The sequence below is a fragment of the Prunus avium genome, chromosome 7 (genome assembly GCF_965620075.1).
Source record: "Prunus avium chromosome 7, drPruAviu1.hap1.1, whole genome shotgun sequence".
Taxonomy (NCBI): Eukaryota; Viridiplantae; Streptophyta; class Magnoliopsida; order Rosales; family Rosaceae; genus Prunus; species Prunus avium.
In genome coordinates this window covers 21,349,527-21,372,238 of record NC_142290.1, presented here as the reverse complement: position 1 = coordinate 21,372,238, position 22,712 = coordinate 21,349,527, and the positions used below count along the sequence as shown (strand labels likewise).

At 37.8% G+C, this 22,712-nt stretch overlaps 2 protein-coding genes across 7 annotated transcripts; one reads left to right on the top strand and one right to left on the bottom strand.

Moving 5' to 3' along the window:
• The first annotated feature begins 50 nt into the window (after positions 1-50).
• On the top strand, positions 51-6,021 carry LOC110749535 (pentatricopeptide repeat-containing protein At4g17616-like). Of its 6 annotated transcripts, none has more exons than XM_088244039.1 (6): positions 93-185; positions 273-295; positions 998-1,145; positions 1,285-4,502; positions 4,603-4,798; positions 5,755-6,021. In XM_088244039.1, the coding sequence occupies exons 3-4, from the start codon at positions 1,112-1,114 to the stop codon at positions 3,357-3,359; spliced, it is 2,109 nt and encodes a 702-aa protein (XP_088100165.1). In that variant the 5' UTR covers positions 93-185; positions 273-295; positions 998-1,111; the 3' UTR covers positions 3,360-4,502; positions 4,603-4,798; positions 5,755-6,021. The 6 variants fall into 6 exon arrangements, with proteins under 6 accessions (XP_021805675.1, XP_088100165.1, XP_088100164.1 ...); XM_088244038.1 differs by having other exon boundaries at positions 998-3,864; positions 4,428-4,492; XM_088244037.1 differs by having other exon boundaries at positions 998-3,864; positions 4,428-4,502.
• LOC110750191 (polygalacturonase-like) lies at positions 5,586-6,999 on the bottom strand. Its single transcript, XM_021950509.2, has 3 exons — positions 6,321-6,999; positions 5,991-6,219; positions 5,586-5,888 (listed from the first exon to the last, which is right to left on the bottom strand). Exons 1-3 carry the CDS (start codon positions 6,449-6,451, stop codon positions 5,670-5,672), a joined length of 579 nt encoding a protein of 192 aa, XP_021806201.1. The 5' UTR covers positions 6,452-6,999; the 3' UTR covers positions 5,586-5,669.
• Between the last annotated feature and the right edge of the window lie 15,713 nt (positions 7,000-22,712).

The following is a 22,712-nucleotide window of genomic DNA, read 5'->3' as shown; positions in this document are numbered from 1 at the left end:
TTACAAAAACCATAACCCGAGAGCTCTCTGTCTCTCTGTCTCTCTGTCTCTCTATTTCTCTCTTTGTTGTATCACAAAACAAAAACCAGTTAGAATTATTTGGGAAATCTTCAGTGGATAGGGAAAGTAAGAAAATTCGAGCTTTGAACAGCTTCCGGTTCTCTTCTTCATCTCCAACTACAACGGTAAGTCAAACACTCCAAACCCACTTCTCTTCGTTTCTCTGTTTCACTCATTTTGCTTTTAAAGTTTTCCATTTTTTTTCTCTGAAGAGGTGCGGCAGCCAGAATCTGAGGTACCCTTTTCTTTGTTTAGATTAGTTTTTCAGCCAAAACTGCTTGTAGTATAGAGTATCAAAATCTGCTGGCTGATTTCTGCTTTTTTTTTTTTTCTCTTAGTTTTGGTGTACTACTTTATTTCGGCTTAGTGATAATCTATAAAATGTGGGTAAATTCCAAACTTAGATTCCCTTTCAAAGAACTCTGCCTATGCTACATGTACTTTTTATTTTACATTTTCAGTTTACTTTTCTGTTTTCTTTTCACTGTATGCAAATACATTAGTTTGATGTATGTAGTGAGGCTTTACTAGACGTGAATTACGGTGTCTTCGTAAAGTTTAATTGAAAAACTGGCTGTAATATTTAGTTAAGTTTGTGATTTTTGATGATGCATATTTGAGAACAAGAAAAATAAGTCGTAATGTTTGAAATGATTATTTTCATAGTTTAGAATTATAGTCCTGTCCTGAATTGTTCCAAACATAGGATACTATCCAGCCCCTTAGTCCATTGCCCCATCAAACATAGGACAGAACTTAGTCCAAGCCAAGCCTATCCTAGATGTATGACTAGAACCAGTTTTGTCATACCCAGTTGGCTATTGATTGTAGTAATTGTGATATGAATACCTGGCTGGCTTTGGTTTTAGATTATTTTCTCATGTGTGTGTGTGTGTGTTACTTTGTGCCTTTTGATTCAGTCAGGTTCTATTTGCAGATATTACTAGTTGGGCATGTGGGCATAAGGAGATCATGCTGGATCCTCAAGGAATTGTCTTAGCAAATATTGGTTACTGTTTATGGCTTGCATAAATGAATATGCAATTGGTGCATGTTTTTTTCACCTGGGCCAAAGTTGAGCAGTGGTATGTCACGGTGATTATCCTTTCTCGGTGTTTTTTCATTGTTATGATGAAATATCTATGGCACTAATAGTGACAAATAAGTTCCTAATGCTTAACCGCTACATCAAGAGGTGTCCTTTGTGTTTTTGTGTGGCTTCAGCTATTCGGAGGACTGCCTTAATATCAAATTATGACAGAGAATCAGTTCTGAGTAGAAGATTTGAAAAGCCTGTGGTATCAAGTGTAAGATATGAACAGCATCAAATTTCATCTACCCGAGATTTTTGTGCTAGCGTTCAGCCTGAAAAGCTATGCTGGGAAGGTTCCTCTCATGCAGTTGTGTTGAAAAGGCTCAAAAAAGCCTTGAAGGAACACCAAGTGAATGAAGCATGGGAGTCCTTTATTGATTTTAAAAGGTTGCATGGCTTTCCTGAGGATTTTGTTATCCGTAAGCTAATCACTGAACTGTGCTATTCGTCTGACCCTCACTGGCTACTAAAAGCATGTGATATAGTCTTGGTAATTTTGAAAGAGCGATCAGACTTACTACAGGCTGATATCCTGGCAAAGCTCTCCCTCTCCTTAGCGCGAAGTCAAATGCCTAAACCTGCTACAATGATTCTTAGAATACTACTGGAGAAACAGAACTTGCCCCCCATGAATGTATTGTGCTTGGTTGTTCTGCATATGGTAAAGACTGAGGTTGGAACACACCTTGCATCCAATTTCTTAGTTCAGATTTGTCATTGTTTCCAACGCTCCAGTGTAAACAAGAGCGTCCATGCAAAGCTGGTGAAGCCTAATACAATGATTTTTAACCTTGTCCTTGACGCTTGTGTGAGGTTTAAATTATCATTCAAAGGCCAACAGATTATGGAATTGATGCCTCAAACAGGTGTTGTTGCTGATGCACACTCTATTATCATTATTGCCCAGATCCATGAGCTGAATGGCCAGAGAGACGAGATCAAGAAATATAAAAGTCACATTGATCAAGTTTCAGCTCCGTTTATGCAACATTATCGGCATTTCTATGATAGTTTGTTGAGCTTACATTTCAAGTTTAATGACATTGAGGCGGCTGCTGAGCTTGTATTACAAATGTGTGACTACCATGAGTCTCTTCCTATTCATAGAGACAGAAAGATTTCACAGAGGTCTTATCTTGTTCCAATTGGATCTCATAATCTCAAGTCTGGGTTGAATATGCAGATTTTGCCTGAGCTGCTGCTGTATGATTCTGTCCTCAAAATAGAGGGTAAACAAGAGCTTGTTCTTTATTGGAATGGGAAACTTGTCCTTAGTAACAGAGCTCTGGCCAAGCTCATAAATGGATACAAAAAGGGCGGGGATACTTGCAAGCTTTCAGAAATTTTACTTAAAATACAAAAGGAGTTATGTTCATTAAGAGGATCTCGCTTGTGTTCTGATGTGATTGATACTTGCATTAATTTAAGTTGGCTAGAAACTGCTCACGACCTTTTGGATGATATGGATGCAGCTGGGGCTCCCATGGGCCTTACTGCCTTTATGTCACTCTTGGAAGCCTATTACAGAGGAAAGATGTTTCAGGAAGCAAAAGCTTTGCTTAAACAAATGAGGAAGGCTGGTTTTCTTTCAAGTTTATCTGATGAGATGGTTGTCTCAAAATGTCAACCAATACTAGATACAAGTTCCACATGTACAAATGTTTCAAGCTCGACCAGTAAATCAGATCTGGCAAATGCTTTGGTTCAGGAAATGAGGGATGAGAAGGACGCTTCTGTGGTTTACCAGTTCAATTCTTCCATCAACTTTTTCTGCAAGGCCAAAATGATGGATGATGCTTTGAAGACATACCGAAGAATGCAAGAGATGAAAATTCAACCCACTGAGCAAACATTTACCTATTTGTTATATGGGTATTCTTCTCTGGGAATGATTCGTACTATCACGATCTTGTGGGGGGACATTAAGAGGAATATGGAGAGTGGAAATTTGGTGGTAAGCAGAGATCTCTATGAGTACTTGCTACTGAACTTTCTTCGTGGTGGCTACTTTGAGAGAGTGATGGAGGTCATTGACTTTATGAAGGAGCATGGTATGTACACTGACAAGTGGTTGTACAGGAGTGAGTTTGTAAAACTTCATAAGAATCTTTATAGGAATTTAAAGGCATCAGAAGCCAGAACTGAGGCTCAAAGAAAAAGACTTAAATATGTTGAGAGATTTAGAAAATGGGCAGGAGTTGATTGAAGTTCCAAGAGAAGTTCAATATGAACTGGGATGATTTACTGCAAGATTCTTGCTGCTCTGATGTTGATGATTTTAAGGGCAATGTTAAAGTAAATAGAGGAGAGCTAAGAAGTGAATATGGGGGTAAATTAGATTCACTAATGTATGTGCACATAGAAAAGAAAAGCCATTTATGGTGCATTGTGACTCTCATTGACCTAAACCAATTACCTTCTACAGCTCCAAGTTTCCTATTTGAAGGTTTTGCAACAGCAAGTATGGAAGATGCATTATGGTGGTGAAACCAAACTCCTACTCCATTTGTAATGTCTGAATGAAGTCTTATGATAATGGAAAGAGTTATTCTGGAGGTTAATTGATCTATGAGGATATGTGAAGACAATTGTTTTTCAATTGGCATCACAACAATATTGCTAACGCTCTTAGGTTATGTTTTCCAATTGCTGCTCTGCAACTACTTCACAATATCAGTACCCAGTGAGTTAGTGAGGATCAAAAGATGGAGGTGGTTTCTCATCGTTGTTCAATTACAATTGAAATAGTATCTGTTTCTTTTTCATGCTGACAAATTACCCATATTTCTTGGTATTGTCCAGCAATGCATACAATGTTAATCATATGTTATTTGTTTTGATGGCATAAATTTCTTTCACAGCTAACTAGGTGACTTATATTTTTTGGTTGATAACCTGATGAGCCTGAAGGCTTTCAAATAGTTTATGTCTATGTTGTCCCAACTCTTAGGGGTTGTATGATGGAGTGAGCAGTTCTTCTATCTCTGTCTGAGGTTGTATGATGGAGCTAAGATTATTCTCTGTGTTGGTATGGTTAAATGATGAAAAAAATAAGCACGTCAGTGGACAGGCCCTCAATATGTTGATGAATTGGTGGTAATCTCAATCCAAGGTTACCGGAAACATCACTTCATGTATATTTATTTATTGACTGTATTAATGATTGTGGATATTAGAGAACTTTTTTTCAACGTTAACTTAGTTTGGTGGAGATGAATATTATGCTGGAATGAGTTGAGGCTCATCATCTGATGATTGGGAAGAAAATATATAGGTGGGGACTCAGAACCGACGTCAATCCATAAAGCTTGTTTTCCTGCTGCTTCTCATCAAGGGAAGGTTGGTTAAGGTTGTGGTGTATGGTTTTGGACAGGTTCAGTTTGATGGTCATTGTAATTGTTTCATATGACAGGAGGTTTGATGGTTCTAATAATTGTTTCATATGACAGGACATTGTTGGTGCTGTGGAAACAGGGGCTGGGAAGAAACTAGCCTTCGGTTTGCTCATTTTGCCATTCTTGTTGGAGGAAGGAGAAAACACTATGTAAATGCTTGAAGAAAAGGGGAAGGTAGAAGAAAACATTTGCTCCAAAAGGACTTTTATAGGCACTTATTATTACTCCCACAAGAGAGCTTTCACTTCAGGTAATATAATTGTATTCCAAGTTGCTTCGCTTCATGTGATTATTAGTTGGATGTGTGCTGCTGGAGGTTGTCAAGTTTGAGTTAAGGGGTTGGTAAGAAGTAAACCAAAGATAGATGGAAAACAACAGTTTGCCTTTTTTGAAAATCTTATTAATTAACGCCTTTGGTTTTAATCTCTAACCCTCAAAAAGTATGAAAGCTCTGTTTTTGTAAATCGGAAGTTAAGTACTTTACTTTATAGTGGACAAATCATTTGAAAGAGGACTTATAAATCCGAGTGCACTTTTCAAAAAATTTATGATGTGTTTACTTAGAATCAAAATGAATAGGAATCAGAATAAAAGGGAATGGCAGTGGGAAGTAATCAAAACAAGGCATTTGCACTAATCTGAATGAGGGATTGCTTGAGAATGATTCCTATTCCATGTAAGTATGCATAAAATTACGAACATTATTTTAATCAGACTCAAACTCTATTGTTTGTTTGAAACTAGGGTCTGACTTAATGATTAATTCTATAACATAGAAAGAGGTTGGTTTTCTTGTACAATGATTTTCAGTTATTGTTTTCATTTTCATTTTATGACTTAGAAATTTTGAGGAGTGTCTACTATCTTTTGCAGACAAGTTTAAACCAAATAGTTAATCTAAGTAGATTAATCCTTCCCTATTAAAAAGCCAGGGGAAAAAATGAAGTGATTTCCAATGTATTGAATTCATTTCAGAAAAATAAAATTGAGTTATTATTAACTTACTAATGTATAAAAAGAATGACATTTATGTACAAAAAGAATATTAATGCACCTATACTCGCTAGCATTATTTGTCTGGACTATGTACATGTATTTCATGCCTAATCTCATCTTCAGTATTACAAACAACTGTTTGGTTGAACAGTGCCAACAATCTTTCCATTTGCATTGGCACAATGTGACTGAACCTCTTGATTCCTGCAGGTCAAACTCACGTTTTTGAGTCTTATCCCACTACATGGATTTGTTGCACTACAATCAAATTTTATTGCGACGGCTGTAGCCGATGTTCCTTGAATGTTCCGGTACACGACATCACTGACTTTCACACCTGATACCTATTGAAACAAGATGAAATGTGCATTAGACATTTAGTCAAGACATATGTTTATGAATGAGTACATGCCCAATTACTACGTTGAGATTATAATTTTCATTACCTGATCAGGGCAGTTGATATTGTGTGGGCAATAGTTTTGGTCTATTACAATAGGATTTTGGACATTAAACATTACGACATCAAGGAATTGAACACCCTGAACAAATCCATTGCTCGGCCTCGCCCAAGACTTAATCCTCAAACCATCTTGAGTACCCTTGAAAATTGAATTTTTAACTGTCACATTTTGGACCCCTTCCTCTTCCAAGTCTTTGGCTAAACTCCCTATGCTGCAATAACCACACCCATGTATGCATAAGCTAACGATAATAGTAGCTGTTAGGGGGTTTTCATATGTAAGCAATGCAATCCAAGAGCTATAAAATCTGACCTAATGCCATGGCCAGGACCACAAGTTACTTGCTCGATCCACAAGTCCTTTGTTCCGGGCCCAATCGAGACTGGTAGGGTAAGGTAGACAACAAATTTAAACAAAATTTCACTTGATCGACAAGAAAGCATAAATTACTAACCGTGGCTCCTCCGTTGGGGCAATCAGTGCTTCCAGCTAACTTGCATGCCCACAAGGAGGTACCTTTAGCGTCAAGGGCACCTCCGATAATGGACACACCGGTAACTCCTTCGAAGCTTAGCCAGTTGTTAGCTTGGCCAAGGATCCGGTAATCAGACGAAGCTATCAATGTTCCATCAATTCGAAAAGTAATATCTGTGCTTTTGCAGTTATCACCTTTGAAAACCATAGCATTGCGAAGCAAATACCTCCCTTTTGGTATACGTATAGTAGTGGAATCAGAGGAGGCACATGCTGCAGTCCATACATCCAGAAAAGCTTGTGTAGAATCTATTACACCGTTAGGCTTGGCTCCGAAGCTTAGGACATTGAAAATTAAGGTACTCTCAGCAACACATGGTTGGTGTAGGATATATAGGATCATGAGTAGAGCTACTCTGCTAAAAAAACTTGTTGTAACCTCAGCCATTTTCTCCTTTTCTATTTTTCCTTACTGTTTGAGAGAGAGAGAAAGAGAGAGAGAGGATGACGTCGATGGTAACGAATGAAGTTGGGAACTGAGAGGTTGGTAGCTACTCTTTTGTGTTTTACTGTATATATAAGTAATATGGATGAATCAATGAATCATATAATATTATATGAATCGATAATAATTTAATGAATCAATTCATCCCAAGTGGGACACACTTCCTGTACTTAAATCCCTTCTTGGCTGCTCATTCCTAATGATGGCATTGGCTTATTGTAAAGTCCCACATTGGAAAAAGAAGCAATAATACAAATGCTTATAAGGACTTACATGACATCTTGTAATTGCCGAGCCTAGTAGCGTGGGCTTGTAACTAAGCAGGGCATTAAAGTGGTTAGTTATTTGAACAAGCCTTGTTGGATGAGGTGTGGTGGTCTTGGACTGTTCACCTTGGTGAAGTCGCACAAAGCATGCCCCCTACCCTCGGGTTAGTAGGGCCGCCCATCCTCAATGGGTGGGTAGCAAACCTCAACTTGAAATTAGATTGGGGTGTTAGGTACGAATACTACACCTCACGGATCAAGAGCCATCACACCCCAGCGTGCTGCCTAGCTTGGCCTCTCATCACACAATCACTTTTTTGAGAAATTGGAAGTGGCCTCTCATTTTTGTTCAATAAAAATTGAAATAATGCTGCCAAATCATCCTTCTTATTTATTGTTATTTTCCAGTAATATGTAGACTATGTACAGTATTAATTAATTATATATTCCTATATTTGGTTCGATGGCAGAAATTTCTTTCACAATTTTTGGTTTAATGACATTCGAAATGGATCTGAAATAACTATAGCCAAAGAATAATTTTAAATTCATTTGTTTTCTTTATTTATTTATAGTACCAATCATGTCATTGAAGTCCAAATAAACATGAATGGGTGGTCCCATTTGGTTTGGGAATTAGGGCCACCGTTAATATGCTTGTTCTTTCCATGTAATGTTCTATTTTGGTTGAATGCATTACGATTTTCTAAATATAAAAATAAAAATAAATAAATAAATAAAACAGTCATTCACTACTACAAAAAGTGAAAAAGACGACCACAAAAAAACAACAGTAGAACAAAATACCGTTGGTGTGTTTAGAAAGACTACGGTAATAGAAAACCGTCATGGATAAGTAACATAAACACCTAAAAAACCGAGATCTGCTTGGGTATTTTTAAAACACGACGCACCGAACTAAAAAAGCGTCGTCTTATTAAAAAGGTTTTCTTCAGACTTAAACTCTGACCCCAAAAACAACGACAACAGGTATGAAGCCATCGACGTATTATTTGGGGAGTGTACTACGACGGTATCTGTAACACTTCTGTCGTATAGAGTAGTAGAGAACCACGACACCAGAAGAGTAGATAACGACGTCTAAATTCATAATATCCACATCTTTTTTCTTTTTTTTTTTTACTATATCAAGATGTATTAAGTTAGTACACGACGACGGTTCGTATAAGTTAGTACTAACCACGTCGGTTTGTTCAATTCGCATCGTATAATATATTTTACCACGTCGTGAAGTGAAAAGTACCGTCGTATTATTTCAATTAATACGTCTGCCCTTATCTTTCAACCGTCGTCTTAATTTTTATTGCTTTTTAAGATTTTTTTTTTCTTGAATTTTGGTAGCCTACGACGGTAGATCAACAAAATGACAAGAATTGGGAAAAACCACGACAGTTTATATAGAAAACCGTCGTAAGAGAGAAATTAAAATGAGATCCAAAAAGAGATGAAATCTTACCAGTGAGAGCTATGTTCCTCATCATAATCGAACCACCAATGTGGACGTTGATGACGTATGTATCTTTGTATCTTTGAGATACACAAAGGCACATATGCATCAAAATCCAAACTATTTGCCTCTAAATCCAAACTGACGACGGAAGCTTTGAGAAAGACAATTTTTTAGAAGTTGATGATGTGTGTGTGTTTATGTCTTTCAGATACACGAACGCACACACACATCAACATCCAAACTATTGCCTCCAGAGAGGTGAGACAGAGCCAAGGCCTGAAGTGAGGGCAGCAGCCAAGGGCCAGAAGAAGTTGGAACCCTAAGTGAAAACTGAAAGTGAAAGAACGCGTGAAAGACCCAATTTATACAAGTAATCTTTACTAACCACGGCGGTCCTTTTATAAATAGTGACGTCTAATATTAAACATCCACGTCGGTGAAGTAGTAAATAGCGTCGTCGTAAATTTTATACCACGTCAGCAAAATTAAATTTAGGTCGTGTAAATTCAAAGACCACGTCGGTTTCATAAACTAAAAGTCTTGACTTTTATAAACAACCACGACGGTTCTCAATAAAGAAGCGACGTCGTAACTTATAATATCAGGGCATCAAAAGTAAACTTTTGTTGTGTAAATCGTAAATAACCACGTCGGTTTCGGAATTCCAAAAGTCGTTTGTCTTTATTAATAACCACATTGGTTTCTATTACTTTTTTTTCGTTTTAACGACATACTAGAGCGGTTTATAACAGAATCGTCATGTTATTGGACTTTGGGATAATATATAAACTTTTTTGTCACTTGACCTAAAGTTTTACGTTCTCTCTAATTGATAAATTTTCTCTAAGTTTCCAAAAGCGACGTGTCTGAATCTGGTCATCTTCCTCGTCTTCGTCTCCAAATCTCCAAAGTTTACGTCTGAAGAAAACTTTCTTTGCAAGCCAAAGGTTTTTTCTCAATCTCTTTTTTTTTTTCAAAATCTTTTGAAGTTTTTTTTTTAAAGAGTCTGGAAACTGAAGTCTACCATTGGTTCATTCTTTGCAAGCCAAAGACTCCGTTTTCAAAATGACAAAATCTTCTTTTGGTTTTAATAAATTAACTAGTCCCTCACTCTCACGACGTGTAAAGATGACGGCCTTGTCTTGTTTATGTCGTATTAGTTGTCACACCATGATGGTAATTAAATTCGTGCTATTACAAATAGCACGACGGTAGTTAATAACCGTCGTTGTGTGACAATTAATATGACATAAACAATACAACACCGTCGTCTTATTGTCATACAAAACCTTCGTGGGAGAGAGAGAATTGAGCAGTTTTTGTTGTACCACCTCTTCTTAAGACGACGGTTTTTCTTGTTGACGTCGTTTAAGTTTCTTACGACGACGGTAGTTTACAACCGTCATTCTAAATAACATAGAACGACGGTTGTGTTTTCCTACTGACGTCTTCTTTGGAATATTACGTCGTTCTTTTTAATGAACCGTCGTTGTTTCACTTGTAGGTTTAATTTCTTTCAAAACATGATTTTGAAATCTCAAAGTAAGGAGGCTCAAGTATCAAAAGGTCAAAGCAAGGACCTTGCAATTTCAAAGCTCAAATGAATGAAGCCAAATCTGTTCAAAGCAATCCTGTGAAGAAGATGAGATTTACCTTAACATCTGAGAAAGACCCTAGCTTAGCGACATTTGATGAGGAGCCAAAATCTAGGCGCGGTATCAACACAATGAGCCATGTTGTGAAGAGGAAAATTCAGAATATTAAGCTCGTGGTTGAGTACAATAAAAGGGGCAGACCACATGGCAAGGCTGCTGTTGAGATGCAATCTTACATTGGTGTTTTGGCACGCACCAGAGTCCCTCTTGTGGAAAAGAAATGGACTCAATTGCCCAAGGACCTGAAGGAGCATATTTGGGAAGCTGTTGAAATGGCTTATGTTGTTGGGCAAGAGGGCAAGAAGATGGTGCTATCGTTTGTCACCAAAAAATGGAAGGATTTCAAGTCTATCTTAACGAGGCAATTTATCCTTCCATTCACAAATGACAAGGAGAAGTTAAAAGAACCCCCTAAACTTTATAACTTCATAGACAAATCGCAATGGGATGCCTTTGTAGCTTTAAGGTTATCCCCAGAATTTGAGGCTGTGCATTCTGAGTAGTCACATAGAAGGGAAAAATGCGAGTACAACCATAGGTTGTCTCGAAAATGGTATGTTGGTTTGGAGGACGAATTAGAAGAAACCATGCCCAGTGAAGAAATCGATCGTTCTCAGCTATGGAAAAAGGCAAGAGAAGATAAACAGAGAAACATCCCCAATCGAAAGGTTGCAGAGAAGACAAAATTAATCGTAAGTCTCATTGACTCTGTTCTAAATTTTAAAAACAGAAGTTTTTAATTTCATTTAGACATCGTTCGTTTTAATAACCGTCATTAGAAATGAAACACCACGACGGTTTTTATTTACCGCCATTTCAAAATTGATAGGACGTCGGTAGTTTTAGGAAATACACGTCTGGATTGAATTACCACGATGGTTTATATTTCTAAGTTAGACGTTTTATTTTAAAGTTTTAAACTATCTTCATTTTCACACACACACACACACACACACACACACACACACACACACACACACACACACACTCTCTCTCTCTCTCTCTCTCTCTCTCTCTCTCTCTCTCTCTCTCTCTCTCTCTCGTGCAATTGGTTTGTACACTATTTCTGGAAAAGAATGCTTATTTTGGTTTAGTTTTTTTTATCTCTGCATTTGAATTATATGACGGTTTTTTCGAATACCGACGTTAGAATGCATACACGACGACGGTAATTTTTTATCAACGTTTGAAAAGTTTTACTACGTCAGTATTTTCTAGAAACCGTCGTCTTAATTTAAATACCACGACGGTATAAGTTTTTCATTTAGAGTCGTTTTAATTTTTTTCTGTTCAACTTTCATTTACACACAACTTTTGGTTATACGACGGTTTTCTTCATTACCGACGTTAGAATTGTTACACAACGACGGTAGTTTCTCACTGCCGTTTGAATTCAATACTACATTAGTTTTTTAAATAATCTGTCGTCTTCACTAAAATACCACGACGGTTTATATTTTTGAGTTAGATGTTTTATTTTATGTGTTTTACAATCTATTCACTCACTAACATTCTCTCTCCCTTTTAGGATGATTTAAAAAAAAAAGTCTCTGAGGGCACTCTGACTGTCTCTAGGAGCAATGATATGACCTTGGCTTTGGGAACCCCTGAGCATGGTGGGAGAGTCTGAGGTGTTGGAGCTGGGGTTTCCCCCAGTCAATTCTTCAATTTGCCGAGACAACAGAGAGTAAAATTTGCTGACAAATTGAAAGAAAGTGTTATGGAGGCAGTCAGAGAAGAAACCATGAGGATTGAGGCTAGGGCAAAGGAAACAGTTTTGGAGGTAGTCAGAGCAGAGAGGGAAATTATGTTGAAACAATTCAGTCAACTAATTCCCAATTTTGATCCTAACATGCTCAAAACTCCAATTACCCCAATTCCTTTACTGCCTCAAGAGCAAAGCCAAAAAAATCCAATGTCTAACAAAGCAAGCTGCTCGGGGGCCACTAATGTGATGCTTAAATTTTAAATAGATGTCGCTTTGTTTCATATCCGACGTTAGAATTTTCAAACAACGACGTTATATATTTACCGTCATTTGAAATTTCATAATATGTCTACTTTTTCAAAAAAACCATTGTTGTGATGTAAATACCATGACGCTTTCGCTGGTTTTATCTTCAGAATATTTTGCATTTTATTTTATAACTTGTAAATAACGACGGTTTTTGTTTACCGTCGTCTCACTTTAAGGTATATGTTATTGAATAACATATTGAACTTTTAATTTTCTTCTTTCTATGTTAGATTGAATTAAGATATATTATTAATTTGCAGGTTCAAAATGAATTTACTTGGGAAGAGAATAATGGCGTATAAAAAAACATAGTTATGGTATATACGGATGCATATACATGTGGAAAGCATATATGTATTAAGAAAGCTGCGCCGGCACTAATTTGGTAGCTACTCTTTTGTGTTTTACGGTATATATCAGTAAGGAAAATGCTAGGGAGACCAACTTGGGAGACCAACTTGGGATACCAACTCTCTAATAGAGCGTGGGACCCATTGTATTGGTGGGCTCCACCTCTATTAGAGAGTTGGTACCCAAGTTGGTCTCCCAAGTTGGTCTCCCTAGCATGACCCTATAAGTAATATGGATGAATCAATGAATCATATAATATTATATGAATCGATAATAATTTAATTAAAATATTAGTTTGGATATGATTACTTTTGCCGTTGACTTGTTAATGAATCAATTCATCCCAAGTGGGACACACTTCCTGTACTTAAATCCCTTCATGGCTACTCATTGCTCTCAGTGGAGTAACGAACAGGATAATTTGTAATTTCATTATTGTAGAGGTAGTAGATAGATATTTGCTAACGAAAATTTTGAAATCACTACTGGTACTGGGGTGTCCTAATGATGGCATTGGCTTATTGTAAAGTCCAATATTGGAAAAATACACAATAATATGAATGCTTAAAAGGACTTACATGACATCTTGTAATTGCCAGCCTAGTAGCGTGGGCTTGTAACTAAGCAGGGCATTAAAGTGATTAGTTATTTGAGCAAGCCTTGTTAGGTGAGGTGTGATGGTCTTGGACTGTTCACCTTGGTGAAGTCGCACAAAGCACGCCCCCCACCCTCGGGTTAGTAGGGCCGCCCATCGTCAATGGGTGGGTAGCAAACCTCAACTTGATATTAGATTGGGGTGTTAGGTACGAATACTGCACCTCACGGATCAAGAGCCATCACACCCCAGCGTGCTGCCTAGCTTGGCCTCTCATCACACAATCACTTTTTTGAGAAATTGGAAGTGGTCTCTCATTTTTGTTCAATAAAAATTGAAATAATGCTGCCAAATCATACTTCTTATTTATTGTTATTTTCCAGCAATATGTAGACTATGTAGTATTAATTAATTATATATTCCTATATTTGGTTCGATGGCAGAAATTTCTTTCACAATTTTTGGTGCGACATAATGAGCTAAAAATTCGAATAGCTTGCTTGTTGATAATAAAAAAAAGTTATTTATAATAAGTATTTTGCTTCTAAGCTTGAATTAGGGATAATATCATTGAATGTTAACGTTATTTGCTATTCATTGAAAAAAATGTTATTTTTCATGTTGGGTGTTACTAGAAAAATATAGGAGAGAAAAGAAAGGGGGAAATAAACATTTCAGCTTTTAATGACATTCGAAATGGATCTGAAATAACTATATCCAAAGAATAATTTCATATTCATTTGTTTTCTTTATTTCTTTATAGTACCAATCATGTCATTGAAGTCCAAATAAACATGAATGGGTGGTCCCATTTGGTTCGGGAATTAGGGCCATCGTTAACATGCTCGTTCTTTTCATGTAATGTTCTATTTTGGTTGAAAATATTACTATTTTCTAAATAAAAAACAACAAAAACAAAAAAACTATAGTCATTACACCTTTTTATTTATTTAAGAATTAACAATACATTGCATATATAAATCAAGCACAAGCCTTCAAGCCATTTTATGTACATGCTTTCTTATATTTTGGGTTTTAAAGGAAGGAAAGATATTTTGACCACCAAAAAAAAAAACAAGCAAGAAGGAAAGACAGAATTAGGCTCCATTTGGATTGATTGATATGAAAGAAAATATTTGGATTTTACAACAATTTGCTACAAAAACAAGAACCCCATCAGATTGAATGTATATGAACTAACTAGATGATCGTTATGGGAACACATATTTTGGCAGCCAATCATGAAGCGCCACATGGACAATGGGAATATTCCATAGGTCAATAATTGTGCTCCATTTAATTGGTCAATTGTTTAGACTTAAGATAGGGATATCACCTTAAATTAGGGATTTAATTTTTATTAAATTTCCTTGATTGATCCAATCTCTCCATTTAAGGAAAAAAATAATTCCCTTCCCTATGGGAATTTGAAATTGGTACTTAGGTGAAGGGGGTAAATTAAAACCCCAATTGACATATCTAAGAGCATCAGCCACAAGGGTAAATACAAGTACCCACAAAGGGGTAATACAAATATGGAAGCATAGTAACCACATAGGGTTAATCCATACCACAAAAGGCCGGAGAAATTTTGGCATAAAAGCCTCATGCCCAAACAAACCAGACATGAATCATAGCACCCAAATCTATCAATACAACTACAACTTTTACTCTTGCAAGTAGAAAATACAAGTAGAGACTAGTTAAAAAAATCAAACACTCAACTCACAGGAAAAGTGCTATTTTTTTTTCAAAAATATAAAGTTTTGTTTACACATTCTTTTTTCTAGATTAATCTTGATTGATTGTGCACAGATTATGCTCGTGGAAGGTTAAATTTGTTAAATTTGTAATAAAAAGTTACAAATATTATATTAGTCAGACTCAAACTCTTTTGTTTGTTTGAAATTTGGAATTAGGGTCCACTACTACAAAATAGTTATACCACGACATAAAATAGATGAAGGTGCATCTTAAAACTGTCGTTGTGTTTTAAAAGGCGACGGTTTTTTCAAAACCATTGTGATATCTCATCTTATACACTACTAGCGTTGGGTTGATTTTTAAAAGACGACGCTTGTTGACAAGCGTTCTCTTTTAAAACACGCTAAACAAAAAAAAAATGCCGCTTAAGTGAATTCGCACTCGACCTAAAATTTTCAAATTTCCCTCATGTCTTTGAAAACCTTATTTCTCCCTCCTTGAAACCCTCCTCAACTCTAACACCCTCATGAAACTCTCTAAAACACTCCCTCTCACATATCTTGAGCACCCCTCTCCCTACAAAATCATCAGAAAATCGATATCAACGAAGGAGTTGGGAGATTGAGGTCTTTACACATCCACAAGATGGAGAGGGAGGTTCTGGATCTGAGAATCAAAGTTGGTTGGATGCGGTGAAGATCTTGATCTCCAAGCTCTTCAACGAAGATCTCCATCTCAAGCACTCAACTCACTCATCAACCTCAGCGGGGCAATAATTTTAATGTTGGTGATGTGTGTCTTTGTGTTGATTGATGACACATACATCACTAACATCAAATTGGTGGCTCGATTGTGATGAAGAACACATGCTCATTTAGTACATAGCTCCCACTGATACGATTTTATATCTCTTGGGATTTTCCAATATTCATTTTACTATGATTTCGTTTTATATATCCTTGACCATATTTATTTTCCAGTTGATTTGCATCTATAACTCTTCTCCAGCTAGCATCCATTGTAAGCAAGCAAGGCAACCACTCTGCAAATATGGCTTGTGTAGAATCTATTACACCGTTAGGCTTTGCTCCGAAGCTTAGGACATTGAAAATTATTGTACTCTCTCAGCAACACATGATTGGTGTGGGATATATAGGATCATGAGTAGTGCTACTCTGCTAAAACAACTTGTTGTAACCTCAGCCATTTTCTCCTTTTCTATTTTTTCTTTCTGTTTGAGAGAGAGAGAGAGAGAGAGAGAGAGAGAGAGAGAGAGAGAGATTAAATTAAACCGACGACGTCGATGGTAAGTTGGTAATGAATGAAGTTGGGAACTGAGAGGTTGATGGAGAAAACTTGAACATTGTATTTGTAGGGTACTTATACTCTTGATGATACATGCATGCAGTAAGTAATTAGGTTGATATAAGTATAAGGGATGTTTGTATATGATATTATACAGAGAGAGGTGGTGTAGGTTTAAAGAAAATATAGTTATGGTATATATGGATGCATATGTTGTGCGGAAGCGTCAACCAACTGTGAGTGAAAAATAAACAACTTGGCAAGAGATAAAAAAGAACAAAAAAAACAACACCAACAAGAACACCAAAATTTATACTGGTTCGGCAATGCCTACATCCAGTTTGGAGACGACGGAGTATTCCATAATCAAATGAGAGAATACAATAGTGTTTAACACTCAGAAACCCAAGCCCTAAATATACCCAAGCTCACACACTCAAGAATATAAAGGGAATACAAATTTAGTACAAATTGAAAAGGGAAAAATAACCAATGGCAGCAACAAATGTTTTGCTGCCCAACTCTTATTTTTCCTCTCTCACTTTTCTCTCTCAGACTTTGGTGTGGCTCTTCCTCTTACTCTTCTGCAGCACTTGCTTCCTCCTCATTTTATAAACCCATGCAGTAGCTTACAAAAGAAGCAGCCGCATGCCTAAGGAAGCCACAATAAATGGCTGGTGCAAATGGTCTTCCTAGGACGGCACCATTAATGTCAAAGCACCCAAACAGAAAAGATGTGCAGCCAACATTTGCATGGCTTGTCTCCCACGTGTTGTTGTCTGACAAAGCCAACTACCAACATAAATAGCCGAAAGTGAGTTTCACCTTTTTGACTATTGGTTTGAGCCAATAATCAACAATTTCCACCTTGGCTCAAACCCTCGAAGTAGAACTCCCAATAGTCGTCTCCCAATCCCCCAAGGGGCAATCAACAAATTTTACAAATGCCAATCAAGTCTAAGCAGTGCTTAAACTTGAGTAACGAAATTGGCTTTGTCAACATATCTGCAGGATTGTTGGTGGTTCCAATCTTCTCAAGAAGAATATCTCCCTCTTCAATAATCTCATGAACAAAATGGAACCTCACGTCAATGTGTTTCGTACGTGCATGATGAACTTGATTCTTTGCTAAATAAATAGCACTCTGACTGTCACAATGAACATCCACATGGTCCTGTTGGACCCCCAAGTCATCAAGCAACCCTTGAAGCCAGATGGCTTCCTTAATAGCTTTTGTTACTGCCATGTATTCCGCCTCAGTAGTCGACAAGGCAACTGTAGATTGCAGAATTGACCTCTAACTCACTGGACCTCCAGCAATAGTGAATACAAAACCTGTAGTGGACCTACGCTTGTCCAAATCACCTGCGTAATCAGAATCCACATATCCAACAACACATTGACCAGTAACTTTATCCAGCTGAAACAATAAACCAACATCCACAGTACCCAGAATATACCATAGAATCCATTTCACAGCTTGCCAATGCCCTTTTCCTGGATTATGCATATATCTACTGACAATACTAAGAGCTTGTGAAATATCAGGCCTTGTACACACCATAGCATACATCAAACTACCGACAGCACTTGCATATGGAATTTGAGCCATGTAATGACTCTCCTCATCAGTGCTAGGAGACATAGAAGCACTAAGTTTGAAATGAGGGGCAAGAGGTGTACTAACCGGTTTTGAATTTTCATTCATCCCGAAACGCTGTAGTACCTTCTTCAAATACTGCTTTTGACACAGACTAATCTTGCCCTTCAATCTATCTCTTTCAATTTCCATACCTAGTATCTTCCGAGCTTCTCCCAAGTCCTTCATCTCAAATTCATTACTCAGTTGAGTCTTCAACCTTTCAATCTCCACTTTGCTCTTACATGCTATAAGCATATCATCAACATATAAAAGCAGATAAATAAAGGTTACATCTTGTAGCTTGCGAAAGTATACACAATGGTCATAGTGACTTCTTGTGTACTTTTGCCCGATCATAAACCTATCAAATCGCTTATACCATTGTCTTGGAGACTGCTTCAAGCCATACAATGATTTTTGCAATTTTTGCAATTTGCAAACCCAATTTTCCTTTCCAGCAACCTTAAAACCTTCTGGCTAAGACATATAAATCTCTTCCTCCAAATCACCATGTAAGAATGCAGTCTTAACATCAAGTTGAGCCAACTCAAGGTCAAATTGTGCAACCAAAGCCAACAGAATACGAATAGAAGAATGTTTTACTACAGGAGAAAATACCTCATTGTAGTCAATGCCTTCCTTCTGAGCGTAGCCTTTAGCTACCAATCTGGCTTTGAATCTTACATTGTCTTTTCCCAAAGATTCCATATTCTTGGCTTACACCCATTTACAACCAATTGCTTTCTTCCCCTTTGGTAACTAAACCAGCTTCCAAGTCTCATTTTTATGAAGAGATTTCATCTCCTCATCCATAGATTTCTTCCACTCCACGCTTTCTGAACTTCTGACAGCTTCTTTGTAGGCGGATGGAATATCATTTTCAATAACGGGAAGTGTATATGCCACAATATCAGTAAACCGAGCAGGCTTTCGAATTTCCCTTCTTGATCTTCTGTTTGCAATGTAATCTTGTTGCTGTGGAGGCTCTTGGGTAGGTGCCTCCTCTTCATCATCCTTGTCCTCATCATCAGAATCAACTGTAGGACTAGTGTCTGTAACATCAGACCTTACTGGAACAACTGGAGTCTTCAGTAACTCCACCTGCTTTGAACTACTCATGGTCTTGGTTGCTTCAGTTTCACCTTCATGCTTGTTCTGATTAACCATAGCAACCTCATCAAAAGTCACATATCTGCTTACAACAAATTTCTTCTCATCTGGACACCAGAGTCGGTATCCCTTCACGCCAGTGCTAAAGCCCATAAATAGAGCTTTCTTTGCTCTTGGATCCAACTTGCTTTCCCTGACATGATAGTAAGCAGGACAACCAAATATGTGTAAATACTTGTAATCAGTACAAGGTTTACCAGACCATACCTCCATGGGTGTTTTGCCCTCGTTCGCAGTAGCTGGCAACCGATTAATGAGATGGCTTGCATAAGTAATCGCCTCAGCCCAAAACGCCTTGCCTAAACCAGCATTAGACAACATACACCGGACTTTCTCAAGCAAAGTACGGTTCATGCGCTCCGCCACCCCATTCTGTTGCGGTGTCTCCCTAATCGTGAAGTGCCTCACAATACCCTCATCTTGACAAACTTTCAAGAAAGGATCAGACTTGTATTCAACCCCATTGTCTGATATGAGAGTCTTGATCTTTCGACCGCTTTGCGTTTCAATCATCTTTTTCCACTTCAAGAATATCTTCAAGACTTCATCTTTACGCTTCATGGTGTACCCCCATATTCTTCTAGAGAAGTCATCAACAAAGGAGACAAAATAATGGCTACCTCCCCAAGATGCATTCTTGGAAGGTCCCCAAACATCAGTGTGAACATAATCTAGAATGCCTTTAGTGTGGTGAATAGCGGTGCCAAATTTCACTCTAGTTTGCTTACCCAGCACACAGTGTTCACAGAATTCCAATTTGCATGCCTTCGCACATTTCAATAAGCCTTGCTTCACCAATCCTTGCAACGCTTTTTCACCAGCATGCTCAAGACGCATATGCCATAACCTCGTGGTGTCTATGCTATCTGCATCAGCAGCTTCAGTGACAGCTGCTCCACCAATAACTGTACTCCCCTGCAAGAAATACAAGTTATTTCGTCTTGTACCTTTCATCACCACCAGTGCCCCGTACACAGCTTTAAGAACTCCACCCTTCATGGTGATCTTGAGACCCTTGGATTCCAAAGCGCCCAATGAGATGAGATTCTTCTTCATATCCGGTACATACCGAACATCACTCAATTCTCTGACTGTTCCATCATGCATCTTCAAACAAATTTTGCCTATCCCTTGTGTTTTGCGGGCATTATTATTGCCCATCAAAACAACTCCACCATCTAGCTCCTCGAAGCTAGAAAACAATGAATGGGACACATATGATAGGTGCAACCTAAATCCAAAATCCACTCCTCGGAGTGACCATCAGTAGATGAACTAGCCAAAGCAAACTCGAAATCATCATTTCCAGATTTTGCAACATTTGCTTCAGAACCCCCTTTCTCCTTCTCTTTGTTCTTCAATTTGGGGCAATCTTTCTTCCAATGACCCTTTTGGCGACAAAAGGCACATTCATCTTTAGCAGGAAACTTCCCTCGTGACTTTGAACGAGATTTTCCCCGCTTCCCATATTTTCTTTCCTCTGTTCGACCCCTTGCAACAAGTGCCTCGGTTTGTGAATTTTGAGTCTTCAATTCCTTCTTACGACACTCATGATTCACCAACGCCGCAGACACCTCCTCAAGTTTCACGTCGGATTTTCCATACAACAAAGTAGTTGTCAAATGATCATAATCATCAGGCAATGAATTTAACAAACATAGTGCCTTATCCTCGTCAGGAATTTTCACATCAAGGTTTGCTAAATCAGCAAGAATTTTATTATAATCATTGAGGTGTTCGTACATAGAAATACCTGAACGATATTGAAATCGGAAGAGTTGCTTCTTCACGAAGAGCCGATTTCCTGCGCTCTTGGTCATATACTTCTCCTCCAATTTCGTCCAAAACTCCTTAGCAGAAGTTTCCTTCATATATGGGTATTTCAACTCCTTATCAAGGAACGATCGAATAGCAGCACAAGCATGAAAATTAATTCGCGTCCACTGCTTGTCATCAATATCTTCTGGTTTATCCTCCAGAACCATATCCAACTCTTGTTGATACAACATATCCATAACTTCACATTGCCACATATCAAAATTATTAGATCCATTGAATTTATCAACCTCTAACCTTGTAGTAGCAATTGGATGTCTATTGGATGTAAGTGCCGATGAAGACGATGTCGACTCCTTCTCCTTCACAGATTCATCTTTATCTCCAGCCATCTACTCGGCACTATTCACAAATACGGCACTGTTCACAGATACTGTAGCAGTTCACTGTTCATGGAACTGTAGCACCAGCACTATTCACGCCACTGTAGCTCCAGCAAATTTTTCACTCCTACGAAACCCCAGTCGAAAACTGGAGCTCTGATACCACTTGTTGTGCGGAAGCGTCAACCAACTGTGAGTGAAAAATAAACAACTTGGCAAGAGATAAAAAAGAACAAAAAAAACAACACCAACAAGAACACCAAAATTTAAACTGGATGTAGGCATTGCCGAACCAGTATAAATCTTGGTGTTCTTGTTGGTGTTGTTTTGTGTTCATTATTTTTATCTCCTGCCAGTTTTTGTCTTATTTTTCACTCACAGTTGGTTGACGCTTCCGCACAACAGCATATACATATGGAAAGCATATATGTATTAAGAAAGCTGCGCCGTCACACTTCCTGTACTTAAATCCCTTCATGGCTACTCATTCCTCTCAAGTGGAGTAACGCGCAGGATAATTTGTGATTTCAGTATTGTAGAGGTAGTAGATAGATGTTTGCTAACGAAAATTTTGAAATCACTACTGGTACTGGGGTGTCCTAATGATGGCATTGGCTTATTTTTAAGTCCCACATTGGAAAAAGACGCAATAATACGAATGCTTATAAGGACTTACATGACATCTTATAATTGCCGAGCCTAGTAGCGTGGGCTTGTAACTAAGCAGGGCATTAAAGTGGTTGGTTATTTGAGCAAGCCTTGTTAAGTGAGGTGTAGTGGTCTTGGACTGTTCACCTTGGTGAAGTCGCACAAAGCACGCCCCCTACCCTCGGGTTAGTAGGGCCGCCCATCCTCAACGGGTGGGTAGCAAACCTCAACTTGATATTAGATTGGGGTGTTAGGTATGAATACTACACCTCACGGGTCAAGAGCCATCACACCCCAGCGTGCTGCCTAGCTTGGCCTCTCATCACACAATCACTTTTTGTAAGTGAGGTTTAATAATGATTGGTTTAATAATGGTTACTCGAGCAATAACTTTTTCGCTACAAATGAACGAATGAAAGATGTAGTAGAAAACTGCATAACTACGGTGATGAAGAAAGAAAGACGGGAAGAAGAGAGAAATACAAAGAAAAAGAGAGATATTTTCAGAGTCATTCTCGGATTGGAATGGAATTGTTCTTCCATCAAATTAACAGTGAAAAGAAATCTAGTGATTTTGAATATATTCAATTGATGATTTCTGAAACTTTTGTATAAATATGTATATATGTACATATAAGGGCTTTCGCTAGCAATAGAATTGATGATTTCTGACCCTTTGTTTGGATAAAAGAATTTAAAATTACGTAGAATTCTAAACGATGGAATTTAGATTTCCATCATT